This window comes from Bidens hawaiensis, unplaced genomic scaffold (genome assembly GCF_021521415.1).
Source record: "Bidens hawaiensis isolate Kalapana, Puna unplaced genomic scaffold, B.hawaiensis_p1.1 tig00054390_1, whole genome shotgun sequence".
NCBI classification, from domain to species: Eukaryota; Viridiplantae; Streptophyta; class Magnoliopsida; order Asterales; family Asteraceae; genus Bidens; species Bidens hawaiensis.
The window spans coordinates 57413-73468 of NW_027499813.1; the positions used below are offsets into that span (position 1 = coordinate 57413).

Sequence of the window (16056 nt, forward strand, 5' to 3'; positions counted from 1 at the left end):
AAAAAATATAAGAAATAAATTAGCAAACCACATACATTTGTTGAATGTTGATCATGTTCAATTATGATAGCTGCAACTGTTCAAATAGCTCGTGACTTAAATCTTGAAGGAAAAAAATCAAGATGAGCTCAAGCTAATTATGACATGGCTTGGTCCGACTCATTTATAACACTAATGACATCCATGTTTCTTATGATTATCACCATCCCAAAATATATGATGTCACTCAATTTTGTATTCAACGACTTGACTTTGTAATTTAATTTGTTATATGACTATAGATTACACTATTATTCAAATGCTTATCATTTAAAGTTAATTTAAACACACATCATGATACTTTTACTTGTTTTTTGGATAGGAACGACAGTGGACTTGAAGGCAACTCTTGTCACAATCGTGAGTTAGGTGCACATATTGTTTCATTTAGTTTAATAAGAGTGCTTGCAAACGTTGCAGTGTTACTTTTGTGTAATAAAAGATAACATTAGTTGATATAATTTACATAAGTTTAACTGTATAAAAACAGTAAAATACAATAAAACAACGACGAACACAAACAAGTATGTATGGATATATACATTCAAAACAGTTTTAACCAAACTATTAGTAATATCCGGTAATAGAGAGAGAGAGAGAACACTCGAAGAAAGTATTTAAACTAACAAAAATATAATTAAAATTGTTGCTTTACATAATAACATTTATGTAAATTAGATACTTTTTTTATATTATTTTAAGACGCCTGAAGTATTTACATACCATTAACCAGCCTTATTAAGGTTTGATGTTTATGGAAGGCTAGGAATGATTTGGTGATTAGAACATGCTAGTTCAGTTAGCTTTTTTTTACGGGAAAGTTAACGCACTCGTTATTTTAGGTTAGAGTAACTGATTTTGTCATAGAAAGATTAGTTGGGGTTTAACACTTTAACTTGTAGTGGATTGGGTGTTGGTTGTTATTTCTCTTGATTTTGATGGTTGTACTCCTTTTTTGTGGCTAGCATCTTGCTAGGCTTCATTTATATTAATGTATTTTATTGGTCGTTAAAAGAAATAAGGTATTTTCATGCCCAAAGTTTAAGAGAGAATAAAAACCAAATATAAATATAAATTATTGATTTCTTATTTCAACAAAGACAAGACTTGTAGTGTGCATATTCATAATGACAACCATGTCATATTCTTGAATCTTGTTGGTTTCCCGTCCCCACAAGTACATAATCAACATTAACGCATCATATGCAGCTGTTCACGAATGATCAATTCCAAATTTTCAATCATTTTAATTTCCGTGGATATAATATTGACCAAGATTAATCTTTCTTAAACTTAAATATACTTTTATTACTAAAATTTTCACAACTATTAATAATATTATTAATTATCTTTGTGATTATTACTACTTGTAGAGGTATGTTACTAAACCCGGTTTTACGACCCTAAATTTATTATGTTTAGCTTATTTTATTATATGGACTAATACAATGTTATTGGGCTGAGGGGGTTTTGTGGAGTTAACCCTAACTGGGCTAGGCCCATTAGGGTACCATGATGGTGGCCATGAGGCTCCCTATATAAGGAGGTCTCCACCTCCTTATTAGGGGTTGGTTATTCTCAATAAGAGCCACCACCATATTTTTGTGTCTGTGAACAAGAGATCCTGGAGATTTCTTAGCGGTCACCTCCATACCCCCAAAAAGTCATTGCAGATCCCAACCAGCCGGAGAAGAAGATCAAGAAGTGGTTCGTTCATCTCGAAATCCGTGGAAACATCGTCATGGATCAGGTCAGATTCATCTCGTGCTTCGACATTGGCGCCATCCGTGGGACGGCAATGAACCACGCTTCGCTTCTCGTCTCGGCCCTCCGATCTGTTCATCAATATCTCGGGTCTACGGTTTCTTCTTTCAGATATGTTCTATGGAAATCCAAAAATCCGTAGATATAAAAAATACTTCCAGATCTGGAAATACACAGGAAGAAATACCACCGAACTTTTGGGGAAAACCCTTAAATCTGTGTTTTTTCTAAGTGAAATATATCAAATCTAGTTATGATTTTTTCAGATCTGGGTTCGTTTGAGCAACAGTCACACTTCATATTCATAGATCTATAAATCCTATTAGAACTATTGGTTTTACATAAAACCTACCTGATGTGGATATTCAAAATCTCTAGATCGTGCGCGCCACCGCGGATCAAAATCGCTCCCTGTGGATCAACTTCGGATTTCGCATGCGCGCTCCCGGCGATCACTCTACGCCACAGCGGGTCGCATGCGCGCTCCCGGCGATCACTACACGACACAGCGGGCCGCATGCGCGCTCCCGGCGATCACTACACGCCACAGCGGGCCGCATGCGCGCTCCCGACGATCACTACACGCCACAGCGGGCCGCATGCGCGCTCCCGGCGATCACTACACGCCACAGCGGGCCGCATGCGCGCTCCCGGCGATCACTACACGCCACAGCGGGCCGCATGCGCGCTCCCGGCGATCACTACACGCCACAGCGGGCGGCATGCGCGCTCCCGGCGATCACTCTACGCCACAGCGGGTCGCATGCGCGCCCCCGGCGATCACTCTACGCCACAGCGGGTCGCATGCGCGCCCCCGGCGATCACTCTACGCCACAGCGGGTCGCATGCGCGCCCCCGGCGATCACTCTACGCCACAGCGGGTCGCATACGCGCCCCCGGCGATCACTCTACGCCACAGCGGGTCGCATGCGCGCCCCCGGCGATCACTCTACGCCACAGCGGGTCGCATGCGCGCCCCCGGCGATCCTCTACGCCACAGCGGGTCGCATGCGCGCTCCCGGCGATCACTCTACGTCACAGCGGGTCGCATGTGCGCTCCCGGCGATCACTCTACGCCACAGCGGGTCGCATGCGCGCTCCCGGCGATTACTCTACGCCACAGCGGGTCGCATGCGCGCTCCCGGCGATTACTCTACGCCACAGCTCACGCATATCACATGCTCATGAAGACAGCCAAAACCTATGCTCGTGGCGCATATCACATGCTCACGCATCACGCATGCTCACGCGTATCACGTATGCTCACGCATACCACATATGCTCACGCATCACGTATGCTCACGCATCACGTATGCTCACGCATCACGTATGCTCACGCATATCACATGCTCACGCATCTCATATGCTCACGCATCACATATGTTATTGGGCTTCACGTACGCTCATGCATATTAGATGCTCACGCATCATGCACGCTCACGCACCACATCTACGCGTGAGAATAAAGGAGACATTGCGCAGGCCGCGCGTAAGCGACATAACAAATGAACAGTCTAATCCAAATCAGGATAAGAACAACCATGATTGTACTCATAATATCCCATACGGCTACGCGCCATACTTAAAGGTTGGGAATCCTCATAATATCCCATACGGCTACGCGCCATACTTAAAGGTTGGGAATCCTCATAATATCCCATACGGCTACGCGCCATACTTAAAGGTTGGGAATCCTCATAATATCCCATACGGCTACGCGCCATACTTAAAGGTTGGGAATCCTCATAATATCCCATACGGCTACGCGCCATACTTAAAGGTTGGGAATCCTCATAATATCCCATACGGCTACGCGCCATACTTAAAGGTTGGGAATCCTCATAATATCCCATACGGCTACGCGCCATACTTAAAGGTTGGGAATCCTCATAATATCCCATACGGCTACGCGCCATACTTAAAGGTTGGGAATCCTCATAATATCCCATACGGCTACGCGCCATACTTAAAGGTTGGGAATCCTCATAATATCCCATATGGCTACGCGCCAAACTTAAAGGTTGGGAATCCTCATAATATCCCATATGGCTACGCGCCATACTTAAAGGTTGGGAATCCTCATAATATCCCATATGGCTACGCGCCAAACTTAAAGGTTGGGAATCCTCATAAACCCATAGGCCACGCGCCAAGCTTAAAGGTTGGGCACACCTCATAATTTGCCCGAGGATGGGAACCATGCAATACATCCACTTTTAGTTGACATGTTTTTGCAGGTTCGGCTACGAGCCGCACAAACACCTATGACATCATTATTATTATCTGGCCATTTGTGCCTCCATTATTATTTTGAAAACAGGCCGGGATATTCATCCTGCGCGGAGGAGGCCCTTGTGGGCCAGTCATTATCATCATTTTATAGCTCGTAAGTCGCCTCGCGCGCAAGCTTTTATTATTCTTATAGCTCGTAAGACGCCACGCGCGCAGGCTTCATTATTCTCATTGATCCGTAAGTCGCCTCGCGCGCAGGCTTCATTATTTTTACAGCTCGTAAGTCGCCTCACGCGCGCAAGCTTTATTATTCATATAGCTCGTAAGACGCCTCGCGCGCAAGCTTTTATTATTCTTATAGCTCGTAAGACGCCTCGCGCGCAAGCTTTTATTATTCTTATAGCTCGTAAGACGCCACGCGCAGGCTTCATTATTCTCATAGATCCGTAAGTCGCCTCGCGCGCAAGCTTCATTATTTTTACAGCTCGTAAGTCGCCTCACGCGCGCAAGCTTTATTATTCATATAGCTCGTAAGACGCCTCGCGCGCAAGCTTTTATTATTCTTATAGCTCGTAAGACGCCTCGCGTGCAAGCTTTTATTATTCTTATAGCTCGTAAGACGCCACGCGCGCAGGCTTCATTATTCTCATAGATCCGTAAGTCGCCTCGCGCGCAGGCTTCATTATTTTTACAGCTCGTAAGTCGCCTCACGCGCGCAAGCTTTATTATTCATATAGCTCGTAAGACGCCTCGCGTGCAAGCTTTTATTATTCTTATAGCTCGTAAGACGCCTCGCGTGCAAGCTTTTATTATTCTTATAGCTCGTAAGACGCCACGTGCGCAGGCTTCATTATTCTCATAGATCCATAAGTCGCCTCGCGCGCAGGCTTCTTTATTTTTACAGCTCGTAAGTCGCCTCACGCGCGCAAGATTTATTATTCTTATAGCTCGTAAGTCGCTTCGCGCGCAAGCTTTTATTATTCTCATAGCTCATAAGTCGCCTCGCGCGCAAGCTTTATTATTCTCATAGCTCGTAAGTCGCCTCGCGCGCAGGCTTTTATTATTCGGCGTGCTATATCTTATTCATGCTAGTGCACCATCATTATCATAAAAACCACAACACGTCACCATCATGAAGAAAACCTCCAAAAACTCAAAGACAATAAAGATAAGGCCGAAGAAAAGGGAAAAAAACCGCCTCACGCCCTAACACACCTCATAAAGTCCAGCGCTCCACCTAAACGCTTGCGCGCCCAGGAGCAACGCTGGACTTGGGGGGGGGGGGGCTTGTAGGGGTATGGTACTAAACCCGGTTTTACGACCCTAAATTTATTATGTTTGGCTTATTTTATTATATGGACTAATACAATGTTATTGGGCTGAGGGGGTTTTGTGGAGGTAACCCTAACTGGGCTAGGCCTATTAGGGTACCATGATGGTGGCCATGATGCTCCCTATATAAGGAGGTCTCCACCTCCTTATTAGGGGTTGGTTATTCTCAATAAGAGCCACCACCATATTTTTGTGTCTGTGAACAAGAGATCCTGGAGATTTCTTAGCGGTCACCTCCACACCCCCAAAAAGTCATTGCAGTTCCCAACCAGCCGGAGAAGAAGATCAAGACGTGGTTCGTTCATCTCGAAATCCGTGGAAACATCGTCATGGATCAGGTCAGATTCATCTCGTGCTTCGACACTACTATTACCTTTTTTTATGGTGTTTATTCGGATGATAGCTCCTTAAAGGAAGCTCCCATATTGACTCATTACCCGAGTTTAGGTCCTCTTACAATGGTGTGTTTTTTCAGTATGTGACATACATTTATAAGAATCGAAAACGGGATCTCCCCATAAGACAACCTTATGAAAAATCATTCTAACCACCGGCCATTACTACTACAGTTATTATTGTTGGTGGGATAAACATTTATTAACCTTTTGTATTCAAACTATATAAAAGTGTGTGTGTATATATATATAGAGAGAATAAGAAACCATACACGAAAACATAAAGAAAATTGACTTGAATTCGTTTTCATTTTGACAATTATCAATCCAACAATTTTTCCTCACAAATTATTCCCCTATAACAAGTGCGGAAACAAAACTCGTTGCTCAACTATCATAACAAAGTTATTTTGCTTACGGACTACAGTACTAGAGAAGGGGTCTATTCATGTTTTGCTAAAAACAACTCATATTCAATAAATATAGAAATAATAAATGAATAAATAAATAAGTCCAATGAATTTATGTGACCAAGGATCGGTGAACCCCTTGCCCCGATTTTGTTATGCTTATGAAAACACTAGGAATCACCATAAGAATTAAAAGAAATGTAAAAATAAAAACTACCTTCAATATGTGATATTTTGGATTATCATTGGTAAAAATGTATAAGTATGAATTACTACCAACCAATATAAAATAGTTTTGATTATTAAAATTCAATTTTTCTTACTTTATTTATCTAACGCTAGTATTATTATTAGATCATCTTAAAGTCGGTAAGCTAATATTTAACATGATATTTAATACAACACAATAAAGATTAAACATTATATTTTCTTTTTAAAAATGGATATAAAAGGGGAATATGTTGTTGGCGAATTATAGAACGTGTATGATAATGTGGATATTTTTGCTAAAAGTATAGTTTATTGATATCTATCACAATGCATATATTCAACTTAGATCACTTCCTCTAAAATGAGCAAGAACCTATTAAAGTGCACTACTTTACCAAGCACATAATAAATCCGTTACAAATGTAGAAAAAAACCACATACGGCTTAGGTACGTATGAATCGATCAAAATATTTTTTTTTTTCATTTTACTCAAATGTTCGTTTTGGTTATGGGTCATTTTTGTTTTACATTTAGTCCTATCCAAAATAGTAAATTTGTAGCCGAAACTTTCGGCCAAATTATTTGATAACAACTTATTAATGTGCTTGGGATAAAAAAAATTTACGAAATAAAACGTTGTGGCAATAAATCGTATAAACAAACACTATAAAAAATTCAATGTAGTTTGGTTTTGCGATCCTATACGGTTTTGATATGGTATGATTCAATTTGGTTTTGAAAAGAGTGATAACCTGAAATTGATACGTAATTTTCAGTAAAAGGAAAAAAAATGAATCATCGTTTATTAGAGCTAGCATCTTCTTCATAAACTTCTTACAAACTAAAATCAATAGAATATGACAAATCATAAACATAAACAAACGAAAGATATTCATTTTGCTCCATTAAAAGAGAATTCACGATAAGTACGATTGACCACATGTATTAAGACAGTGGAGACCAAGGACTATATGTGTTATCCGTGAAGAAGCAGTGATAATATAATGCGTAATTTCTCAAACGTGAGATCAAAAGTGTTTTATTAACATATCATATGGACTATTCCTGTAATAAATCGTTTTTTAAGCTTTTTCATATCAAGCGTAACCAATGGTTAGGCAACATGCAATCCTTTGGCGCACGCCCTATCATGTCATTTGGCGTACCTTTGCAATGACAACCCATTTTTGCATCATGCTAGACATGAAATAAAAGCACTATACTACCAAATATGCGTGATGACCAAATTTTATTTAAATAAATCTACTGAATTTCACATACGGCCAAACATTTATCATGATTCTTCAAAGAGCTATTCCAAAATATAACCATCACTATCTTTTCAAAACCCATGTCACACAAACAGTTCATTGATCGCACCATTTCATTACTATGGGTAAATATACTATTATACACTAGTATAAATTAAGAAATACCTGACATTACAATATATTTACCATTTTGTCACCATTCACACTCGTCTAGTCATATTCACTTTCTCTTAAAAAACAATAAAAATAAAAAATAAAAATAAAAAAAAAGCTATCTTTGTCAAATTTTATGGAAGCGTTTTGGACTTATAAAGGTTTTTATCGAGTAATATGTTGACACGTGCCACCACAACATCCAATTAACTGTTGGATTTAAGGTTTGGTCGTATGAAATAAGTACCGTCCGATGAAACTTATCCCAAGAAAGAAGATTGATGTTCCCTCCACAATACCATTTGGTCTAATCATTGTTATGAATTATGATCCTTCCATAATCCACGAATCTAGCACACGTACCACACCCTATGCTATTGTCTTCTCCACTACTATTATAGTTTTGTATTTAAATTTTTAAATAAGTAAATATTTTTTGAGGTCGTAAATTAATATGGGTATTTGTTGTTACCCAAAAATAAATAAATAAATAAATTGTTGTTACCAAATGTCTAAAACCCGGTCAAGAAAGTGGTACACATACTTTATTTAATGTTCTTAATTGTGAAAACTTTAGGGTTTTTGTTATAAAATTTAAGGTTTTGAGCTCACCACTACCTTAATCTAAGTTGATTTAATTATTACCTAATAAAGCAGGGAAAAAATAATCGTGTTCTATTCTGGGAAGAGTTTATTAATTTGACAATTTAATGAAGTATGGTTTTTCAGACGGTAGAGCATCTACAATGGTTTTTCCAATGTGGAGCATATGCGGATGAGTGAGAGGGTGGAAGAGGTAGCGACCACGGGGTGACATTCGGTAGTCAGGACATCATTTTGTGACGGGAAGGAGAGAGGAGAGACGAAGAGGGAAAAAGGCTGGGGTGGCGGTGACGTGATTCGTATGCCGTTTGAAACAATCTACCATTGTAAGTGCTCTGACCTTTTTAATAAAGTTTGACCTTTTACTAGCAATAGAACATCGTATATTTCAATGTTTTTCGAATATAAGTTATAACTAATAGAAGTCCCACAAAGGTAAAAAACAAGAAGAACCCCTTATAAAAGCTTCATTTGAGAATTTAGAATCATAGAAATTTGTGGCAAATAAACGACAACCACTAATTCATGCAACATATAAACATAAAATAATGTCAAAATATATTACTTGTGGTATATTGGGTAAGCTAATAAGGTGACTGTAAGTTTCGAAACTAGACATTATAGGCTTATAAAAATCATATTAAAGGTAGAATTGAATCCGATTTTCTTCAAATATAATATAACACGACTTTTAGTAAACAACCAGATTCTATTAAAATTTAATACACATTAGTAAAGAATCATGTTCTATTTAATATTTCAACAGCTAATTATGCACATTAAAACCTAATGTTATCTTAAAACAACTATATTTATCAAAACATATTAACAATTTTAAAAAACAATGTTGCTAGAAAACACTCCATTGCTACATATCATATTTATAAATTAAAACCTTATGTTATCTTAAATCAACTACACTTTCATTGTGCCAACAAATATTTGCACCCAAATTACGTAAACACTCAGTTTAATTAGCTTACACACTTAAATTAAAATACACATTGTACTTGATGATGATGTAAGATAGCAACTAGCCAATAGCTTCCACTAAAATATAAGCTGATAACTGTTTCTATATTGCGTGTAACTGTGTACAAGTAGTGAGCTAAACACTCCAAAATCTTGTGAATCTCAGTAACAACAACAGATTCAGTTACAGCTAGACATAATGGGCAGAGGTAGACTAGAATTAAAGCGAATCGAGAACAAAATCAACCGTCAAGTCACCTTCGCCAAACGCCGAAACGGACTGTTGAAAAAAGCTTACGAGCTTTCGGTTCTCTGCGACGCTGAAGTCGCCTTGATTATCTTCTCCAGCCGAGGAAAGCTGTTTGAGTTTTGCAGCAACTCTAGGTAGATCTGGTGAAATCATTATTATTATTATTATTATTATTATTATTATTATTCGTAGTAGATCTGATTGCTAGATATGTGAGTGTGGAAATTAGTGGTTACATTCGTGACTCTTTTCTTTCTATTTCTATAAAAACGTATTCGTTATCATTTTTGTTACATTTTGTGATTTCTAGCTTTTGCTAGTTCATGAAATTGTACTAACAAAGTTTCTCATTTGATGACATAATATAGTTTCTCTCTCATCCTTTCGTGATGCTTCTTTTTGTTTCGACTTGATTTGTAATAGATAATAAATTTGATTCCATTATCATGTTATGTTATAATCAGATGATGATCAAGTAGGTGAAGTCTGAGATCTGTTTACTACTATCTTGTCTCTTTCTTGAGAAATTGTTTCATATATGGTTTCAGCTTTTTATCTAGGGTTTGCTTCGGTTACTGTAAATTTTTTTTTTCTTATTTCAGCTTTTGGCTAGAAAATTAATTTCATGTTTTTGGCTTATGAAAATTGATGGATGAAGTTGCTTGATGAACTTCTTTCAGTAATACTAGAAAATTATGCTTATTTGCTATTTTACTTATTTGTTTCCATCTGTGTGTATAGCTTCTAATTTGATAATAATTATTTACTTAAGATATAATATAAAGTATTTTTTAGGTTAAGAATGGTGGTTTCACTCCATGAATTTTATGCTTTTTATATGAATTTAAATGTGTCAAAGCGGAATTATAATTAGGGATACATCAAATATCAGATAGCTAAAGGTTACACTCGGTATCCGAATGGAAAAGTTGATGTTGATCTGAGTTTAAGTGTTTAACATTCCATTACCTTTTGTGATTGAATTCAAAATTTTAGTATTGACTTTAGTTGAAAAGCTTGATATGAAATATTTGCTTTCAGATGTGTGCAGCACCTTTTGTCACAACTTTTTTTTTTATCAAACTTTATGTTCATTTACATGGTTTAAGAGTTGAAAGAAAAGATAGGTTACTGAATGAGTGAATGGCTACAATCTTTATTTGTGATAAACTATCAAGTTTTTTTGTGATTTGAACTTTATTTTCATCTTCTGCTAAGATTAATTATGTTTTTTCTTCTAGCAGCATGCTCAAAACGCTCGAGAGGTACCAAAAATGTAACTATGAAGCACCCGAGTCGAATCATACTGCAAGGGAGGCACTGGTGAGTATTCTCTTTTCTATGAGCTATTATGCTTTTCTTTCTAGCAAGTCAATTTCATATATTGGTATTTTGTAGACTACCAATGGTTTTTTTTAAAATAATGATGTCACACAGTCACACTAACTCTATGAGATAATGAGAACTATGGAAATAAACACGATCGAGTTGATTATAGTAATTGACAAGGGACAAATAACCGAGTAAACAAAATCATATACAGATTGGAGGAGTGTGCTATATACGCGTTAATAAATGTCAATCGGATCTCAAATTGATTTTAAAGATTTTCTTCAGTTTTGTTTAATAATGAAACTGTGAGTTACTATAAAGTATAAACTCATGCAATTTACTATTTGTCAATATAATATTTTTAATTATCATATTAAATTTCTTAGGTTTTAATCAGTTAACAAATACATAAGTTTTTATATAAAATGGAACTCTAAGTAGTAATGGTTTACCAATTCAAATATATCTTCCTGTCAAAAAGTAATTTTCTAACTTTATAATTTTCATGCCCGTCTCGCATGATACGTGACGGATTGCAATTTCGTCATTGGACAGAAATCACTACGTAGTTATAACAAAAGAACCAACTGTTAGCAATTTGACAATGGTTATTTCCGTCAAAGTTGTCCGTAACACTTGCTTACGTGACACTACGTATCAAAAATCCCCACATTTTATAGTCTTCTGCTACATATAGCCTAGCACAACAAAGCCCAATTCTAGACTGGAAACTAACATAACCGTCAAAAAAAGGCTCTGTCATGGATTGATACATTTAAAACACATATGGTATATTATACACTTTCTATTTAATGCAAAATGTCTTTGCAGTTTAAAAAGAAGATATATTCTCTTAAAAAATCATTCTTCTTGTCAACCAGTTGTGTGTACAGCAACAGGCTTCAATCCTTTGGTTTTTACATTGCTTCTTTGAATAACTTTATAATCCATCTTGTGATCCTTTGGTTTTTACATTACTTTTCTTTAGGCTCAAGTGATGTTTCAAAACAGCATGGACTAATTAAAAGCTACTATAAAAAATTTCTTGCAATACTAATAAAATCATCAAGAATCTCATAAACGTACTATATAGTATATTGTTTTTTAGATTTTTTGTGCTTATAAAACCTCAACTTTTTTAGCCATAGTATGCATTCTTGAGCACATTTAGGTGATATTTGGTAAATTAATTTATTCTATTATCTTTGTTATTTGGGTTATTGTGTTTGTAGGAACTAAGTAGTCAGCAGGAGTATATGAAACTTAAGGCGACGTATGAAGCACTACAACAATCCCAAAGGTAACAAAAGTTGGAAACTAAAAGACACAATTAATATAATATTAGCTACTAGCTAGTGAATAATATTTTATGTGTATACTTTCAATAACTAAAGACAAGATCAATTGAATAACATATGTGTAAAATAGTCAACCTACGTTTGATTTTTTTAATTTTGATATATTAAATTATACAAATATATATGAAAGAAAAATGCTGTTTAATAGGAGTTCCATGGTTCTTACAATTCAAGTAAGTTGTGCAGTAGATTAATGATAACCGAGATAGAAATAGAATGATAACAAACAAAAAACAAACTTAAAGATAAATGACAAGTCAAATGATAATAATTATAATAATAGTAAACTCGGGCAATAGAAACATGGGGGGAAACCGATCAAAACGGGGATATTTGTAATGGTCTTTAGGTTTGTTTTTTTAACCCAAAAAATACTTTTGTCTAGTTTTCTATACATAACGGGTAACCAAATATGATTATGAATGTTAATCTTATTTTAAAACATCATGTTAACTTTTTTATAAAAACTACTTAGCTAGTAGGAAGTTGCGTGCCACTTTTTTAACGATTACCTTGTTATATATTTTATTTATCAGTAAAAGATATAAACATAACCCAAATCAACCCACACGTATTGATAGCAAGGGCAACATCTTTTACTGAACGACTGATATCTGATTCGGGTGTAATCAATACTAGGAATCTCCTGGGTGAGGATCTTGGCCCTCTAAACTGCAAAGAGCTTGAGTCACTAGAAAGGCAGCTTGACACATCTCTCAAGCAAATCAGATCAGCCCGGGTACTTAAATTTTAACATTTTTATCTATCTATATATTCTTTATGAAGTGAAATCATTTTCTCTTAAAAAAATACTAAATAATGTTCCATACAAATGGTATATATATAGACGCAGCTCATGTTGGACACGCTTACAGATCTTCAAAAAAAGGTAACCGAACGACAAGTATCGTATTTAAAGATCTAGTCTTATATCATTTCTTTTGCTTATCCTAATAGTTGATGTGTATATAATCTATAGGAGCTTGCACTAAATGAAGCAAACACCACACTGAAACAAAGGGTATGTTAGTTAATGTGACTTGATTGCATTTTAAGGTTACAAATTATTTGTATAGATAGATATCATGTTAAGCAAATAACAATTGTATAACTGTTTTGTAGTTGATAGAAGGACATCAAATAAACTCACTCAATTGGTTTCCACACTTGGAGCAACAAGTCGGCTATGATAGACAACCAGCGCCTCCGCAACAAAGCGTAGAAACCTTCTTTCATCCGCTCGACTGTGGGCCCACGTTACACATCGGGTAAGCCCGACAAGATCCAAAAGCTATGATACTTTGATGAAAGAATTAAGAATGTTTTTTTAAGAATTGAAAGACAACTAGCTAATTTATTACAGGTATCAACTGGATCCAGTAACAGTAGCACAAGCAGGACCAAGTATGAGTAATTACATGCAAGGATGGTTGCCATGTTAAAAAGTAATAAAACACTCTTTATTGATAAGTTTGTGAGCATAAATTAAAAAGATTCAAGGTGTGCTTAAGTATCTTTATTGTAAGTGATTTGAGACAACAAATGTTGGCAGATCTATATGTATATTTCTTTTTTGCGAACGGTGAATTTCTAATAACAAGGCCGAATCCACAACCCAGAGGGAGCCAAACCACAAACATTAAGACAAATTTACACCAATTGGATCAATCTGACGGCTTACGGTTTGACCAATTTTTGAATTACCAAAGAAAACCCAAAGACATGATGTTGATAATAATATCTTCAATATTCACCTCGAAAAGCTTTTCTTGTAACTAGCTGACTAGTCTTCTAGATCCTCCAACAAGCAATAAGACTATGTGTAGTGGAGGGGCGACTTGTGTCATGTGGCGCCCAGTCAGCAAATGATGAGTTTTTGTTTTAGAGGTGTAATGGTGTTGTAGTCCATAATAATAATAATAATAATAATAATAATAATAATAATAATAATAATAAACATAAACACACAAACAGGTGACAAAGAATTCGTCGCCCCCCCCCCCCCCCACACAAACAATTCGCCCTTTTATCGTCCGGGGGTGGTTCAAACAAATATCGCCCCATTTTGGGTTGTTTTCTTGCCCACTACGGGCACCCTAATCACTAAACCGTGAAACACTTCCTACTCCTGAGCCACTAATTAGCCCACATTCAAATATAGCTTTAACAAGTCTCTAACCGAGAAACAAAATAACGTAGTGACCTTACACCACACGCTCAATGCATCCCAAACAACAGAGGCCACCACACAAACCTGTGAGAATGTGATCAGACGACTCAACATCATGGTCTCATGGCACACAAAGGCGACCACCGAACAAGAATATTTTCTTTTCTCTAACGCCATTTTTGTAGGAATTCTACACGTCTCCGGACTCCAACCTCCAAACATGAATGTTACGCTTCACCTGAATCCATTTACTCCACTTCATCACAACATATAGACTATCATACATGTATATTTCTGCAACACAATTTGAATTCATGTTCTGTTAGTTTAAGCAATTGAAACCTTATTAATTAAAACATTTAGAAATTATAATCATACGTTCACAAGTTTGAATTATTATTTTTTTTAAAAAGTTGATATAATTATTAATTGGGAACATATGGAACGTGTGAGAAGCATCTTAATAATACAAACAACGATGTATTATTCACTTTATGTGTTGGACGTGCAAGTTGCTTCTCAAATGTTTACTTTTTGACTTGTGAAACATATGAAAATGAAAAAGCAGGTTTGTTGGGACAACATCGGTTGGCGGTTACCGTAATGCGAGTATGCGACGATCGTAACCGCATGATCCGCAGACTCGAGTTGGATAAGGTTCCACGTCACCCACACAATCGCCGACACTGCTCCAGCTTGACTTTGGCGCGTTTATCCACGTTCAGTTTTTTATCCAATCCGTTATGTTTTTTAAACAATAAGTTTAGTCCTTGTACTATTCATCAAGTTGCTTTTTTTGCACATTAGAAGAAATAAAAAAAAGTTTCAAATCTTTGGATTAAGGATAAATAAAAACCAAAACCTTAAATCAAGATGATCCAAAAGTAGGGCTATCAGTTCGTGTTTTAGCGTGTTTAACAGGTTATAGACAACATGAATAATATATTATTAAACATGAAAATGACTCGTTTAACAATTGACTTTGGTAGTTTAAGCATACAGTTAAACGTTTTATGTACCAAGAAGAAGAAATGATATACTCTAACATCTTAAATTTAATTACTTTAAAGAAGTATAAAATTGCATAGCACACTTTTTAACTAAACATGTTTTATCGTGACTAAACAGGTATCCATTATGACAACCCTATCCAAAAGGGCTTAATTTCGTAAGGCCTTAATTAACATCAGTTATCTCTTGGCTTTATTGCTCTAAGGCTATATGTTAAGTCGTGGTGTCTGATGTGGCAGGTGCGGCGAACACCATGTTGCCACCCTTATGCAAAATTGGGTGGTGATAAGAACCACCACCCCTGCTCATCACACACGCAGAAAGAAGGAATTGAGGATGGAAGCTGATGTGGGGTGTGGAGTGGTAGGGAAAGACCACGATATGACCTAATTTGATCACGTGGCATCCTTAATGATCTTGTTTTGTACATCATATTATTTTATAGTTAGGCCGAAAAATGAATGATTGACAAAATATTAAATGGTAAATTATGAATATTGAATATGGGTCAAAAGAATTATTATTTTGTGATGTGTAATGATTTGAAATAATG

The 16056-nt window shown here is 36.5% G+C and overlaps 1 protein-coding gene across 2 annotated transcripts; it reads left to right on the forward strand.

Annotated features, from left to right (window-relative positions):
* Positions 1–9372: 9372 nt before the first annotated feature.
* LOC143600595 (agamous-like MADS-box protein MADS4) lies at positions 9373–14093 on the forward strand. 2 transcript variants are annotated; one of them, XM_077078237.1, is made up of 8 exons: positions 9373–9766; positions 10874–10955; positions 12197–12264; positions 12962–13061; positions 13170–13211; positions 13302–13343; positions 13445–13590; positions 13686–14093. In XM_077078237.1, exons 1-8 carry the CDS (start codon positions 9582–9584, stop codon positions 13762–13764), a joined length of 744 nt encoding a protein of 247 aa, XP_076934352.1. In that variant the 5' UTR covers positions 9373–9581; the 3' UTR covers positions 13765–14093. The 2 variants fall into 2 exon arrangements, with proteins under 2 accessions (XP_076934352.1, XP_076934354.1); XM_077078239.1 differs by having other exon boundaries at positions 9374–9766; positions 10877–10955.
* The last annotated feature ends 1963 nt before the right edge of the window (positions 14094–16056 follow it).

What these genes read in the sequence shown, in the direction of transcription:
- LOC143600595 (XM_077078237.1), top strand. Translation starts at nt 9,582, where the DNA reads ATGGGCAGAGGTAGACTAGAATTAAAGCGAATCGAGAACAAAATCAAC. An exon ending in GCACTACAACAATCCCAAAG is followed by an intron (nt 12,265 to 12,961) that starts GTAACAAAAGTT and finishes AATCAATACTAG; the next exon opens with GAATCTCCTGGGTGAGGATC. An exon ending in AGCAAATCAGATCAGCCCGG is followed by an intron (nt 13,062 to 13,169) that starts GTACTTAAATTT and finishes GTATATATATAG; the next exon opens with ACGCAGCTCATGTTGGACAC.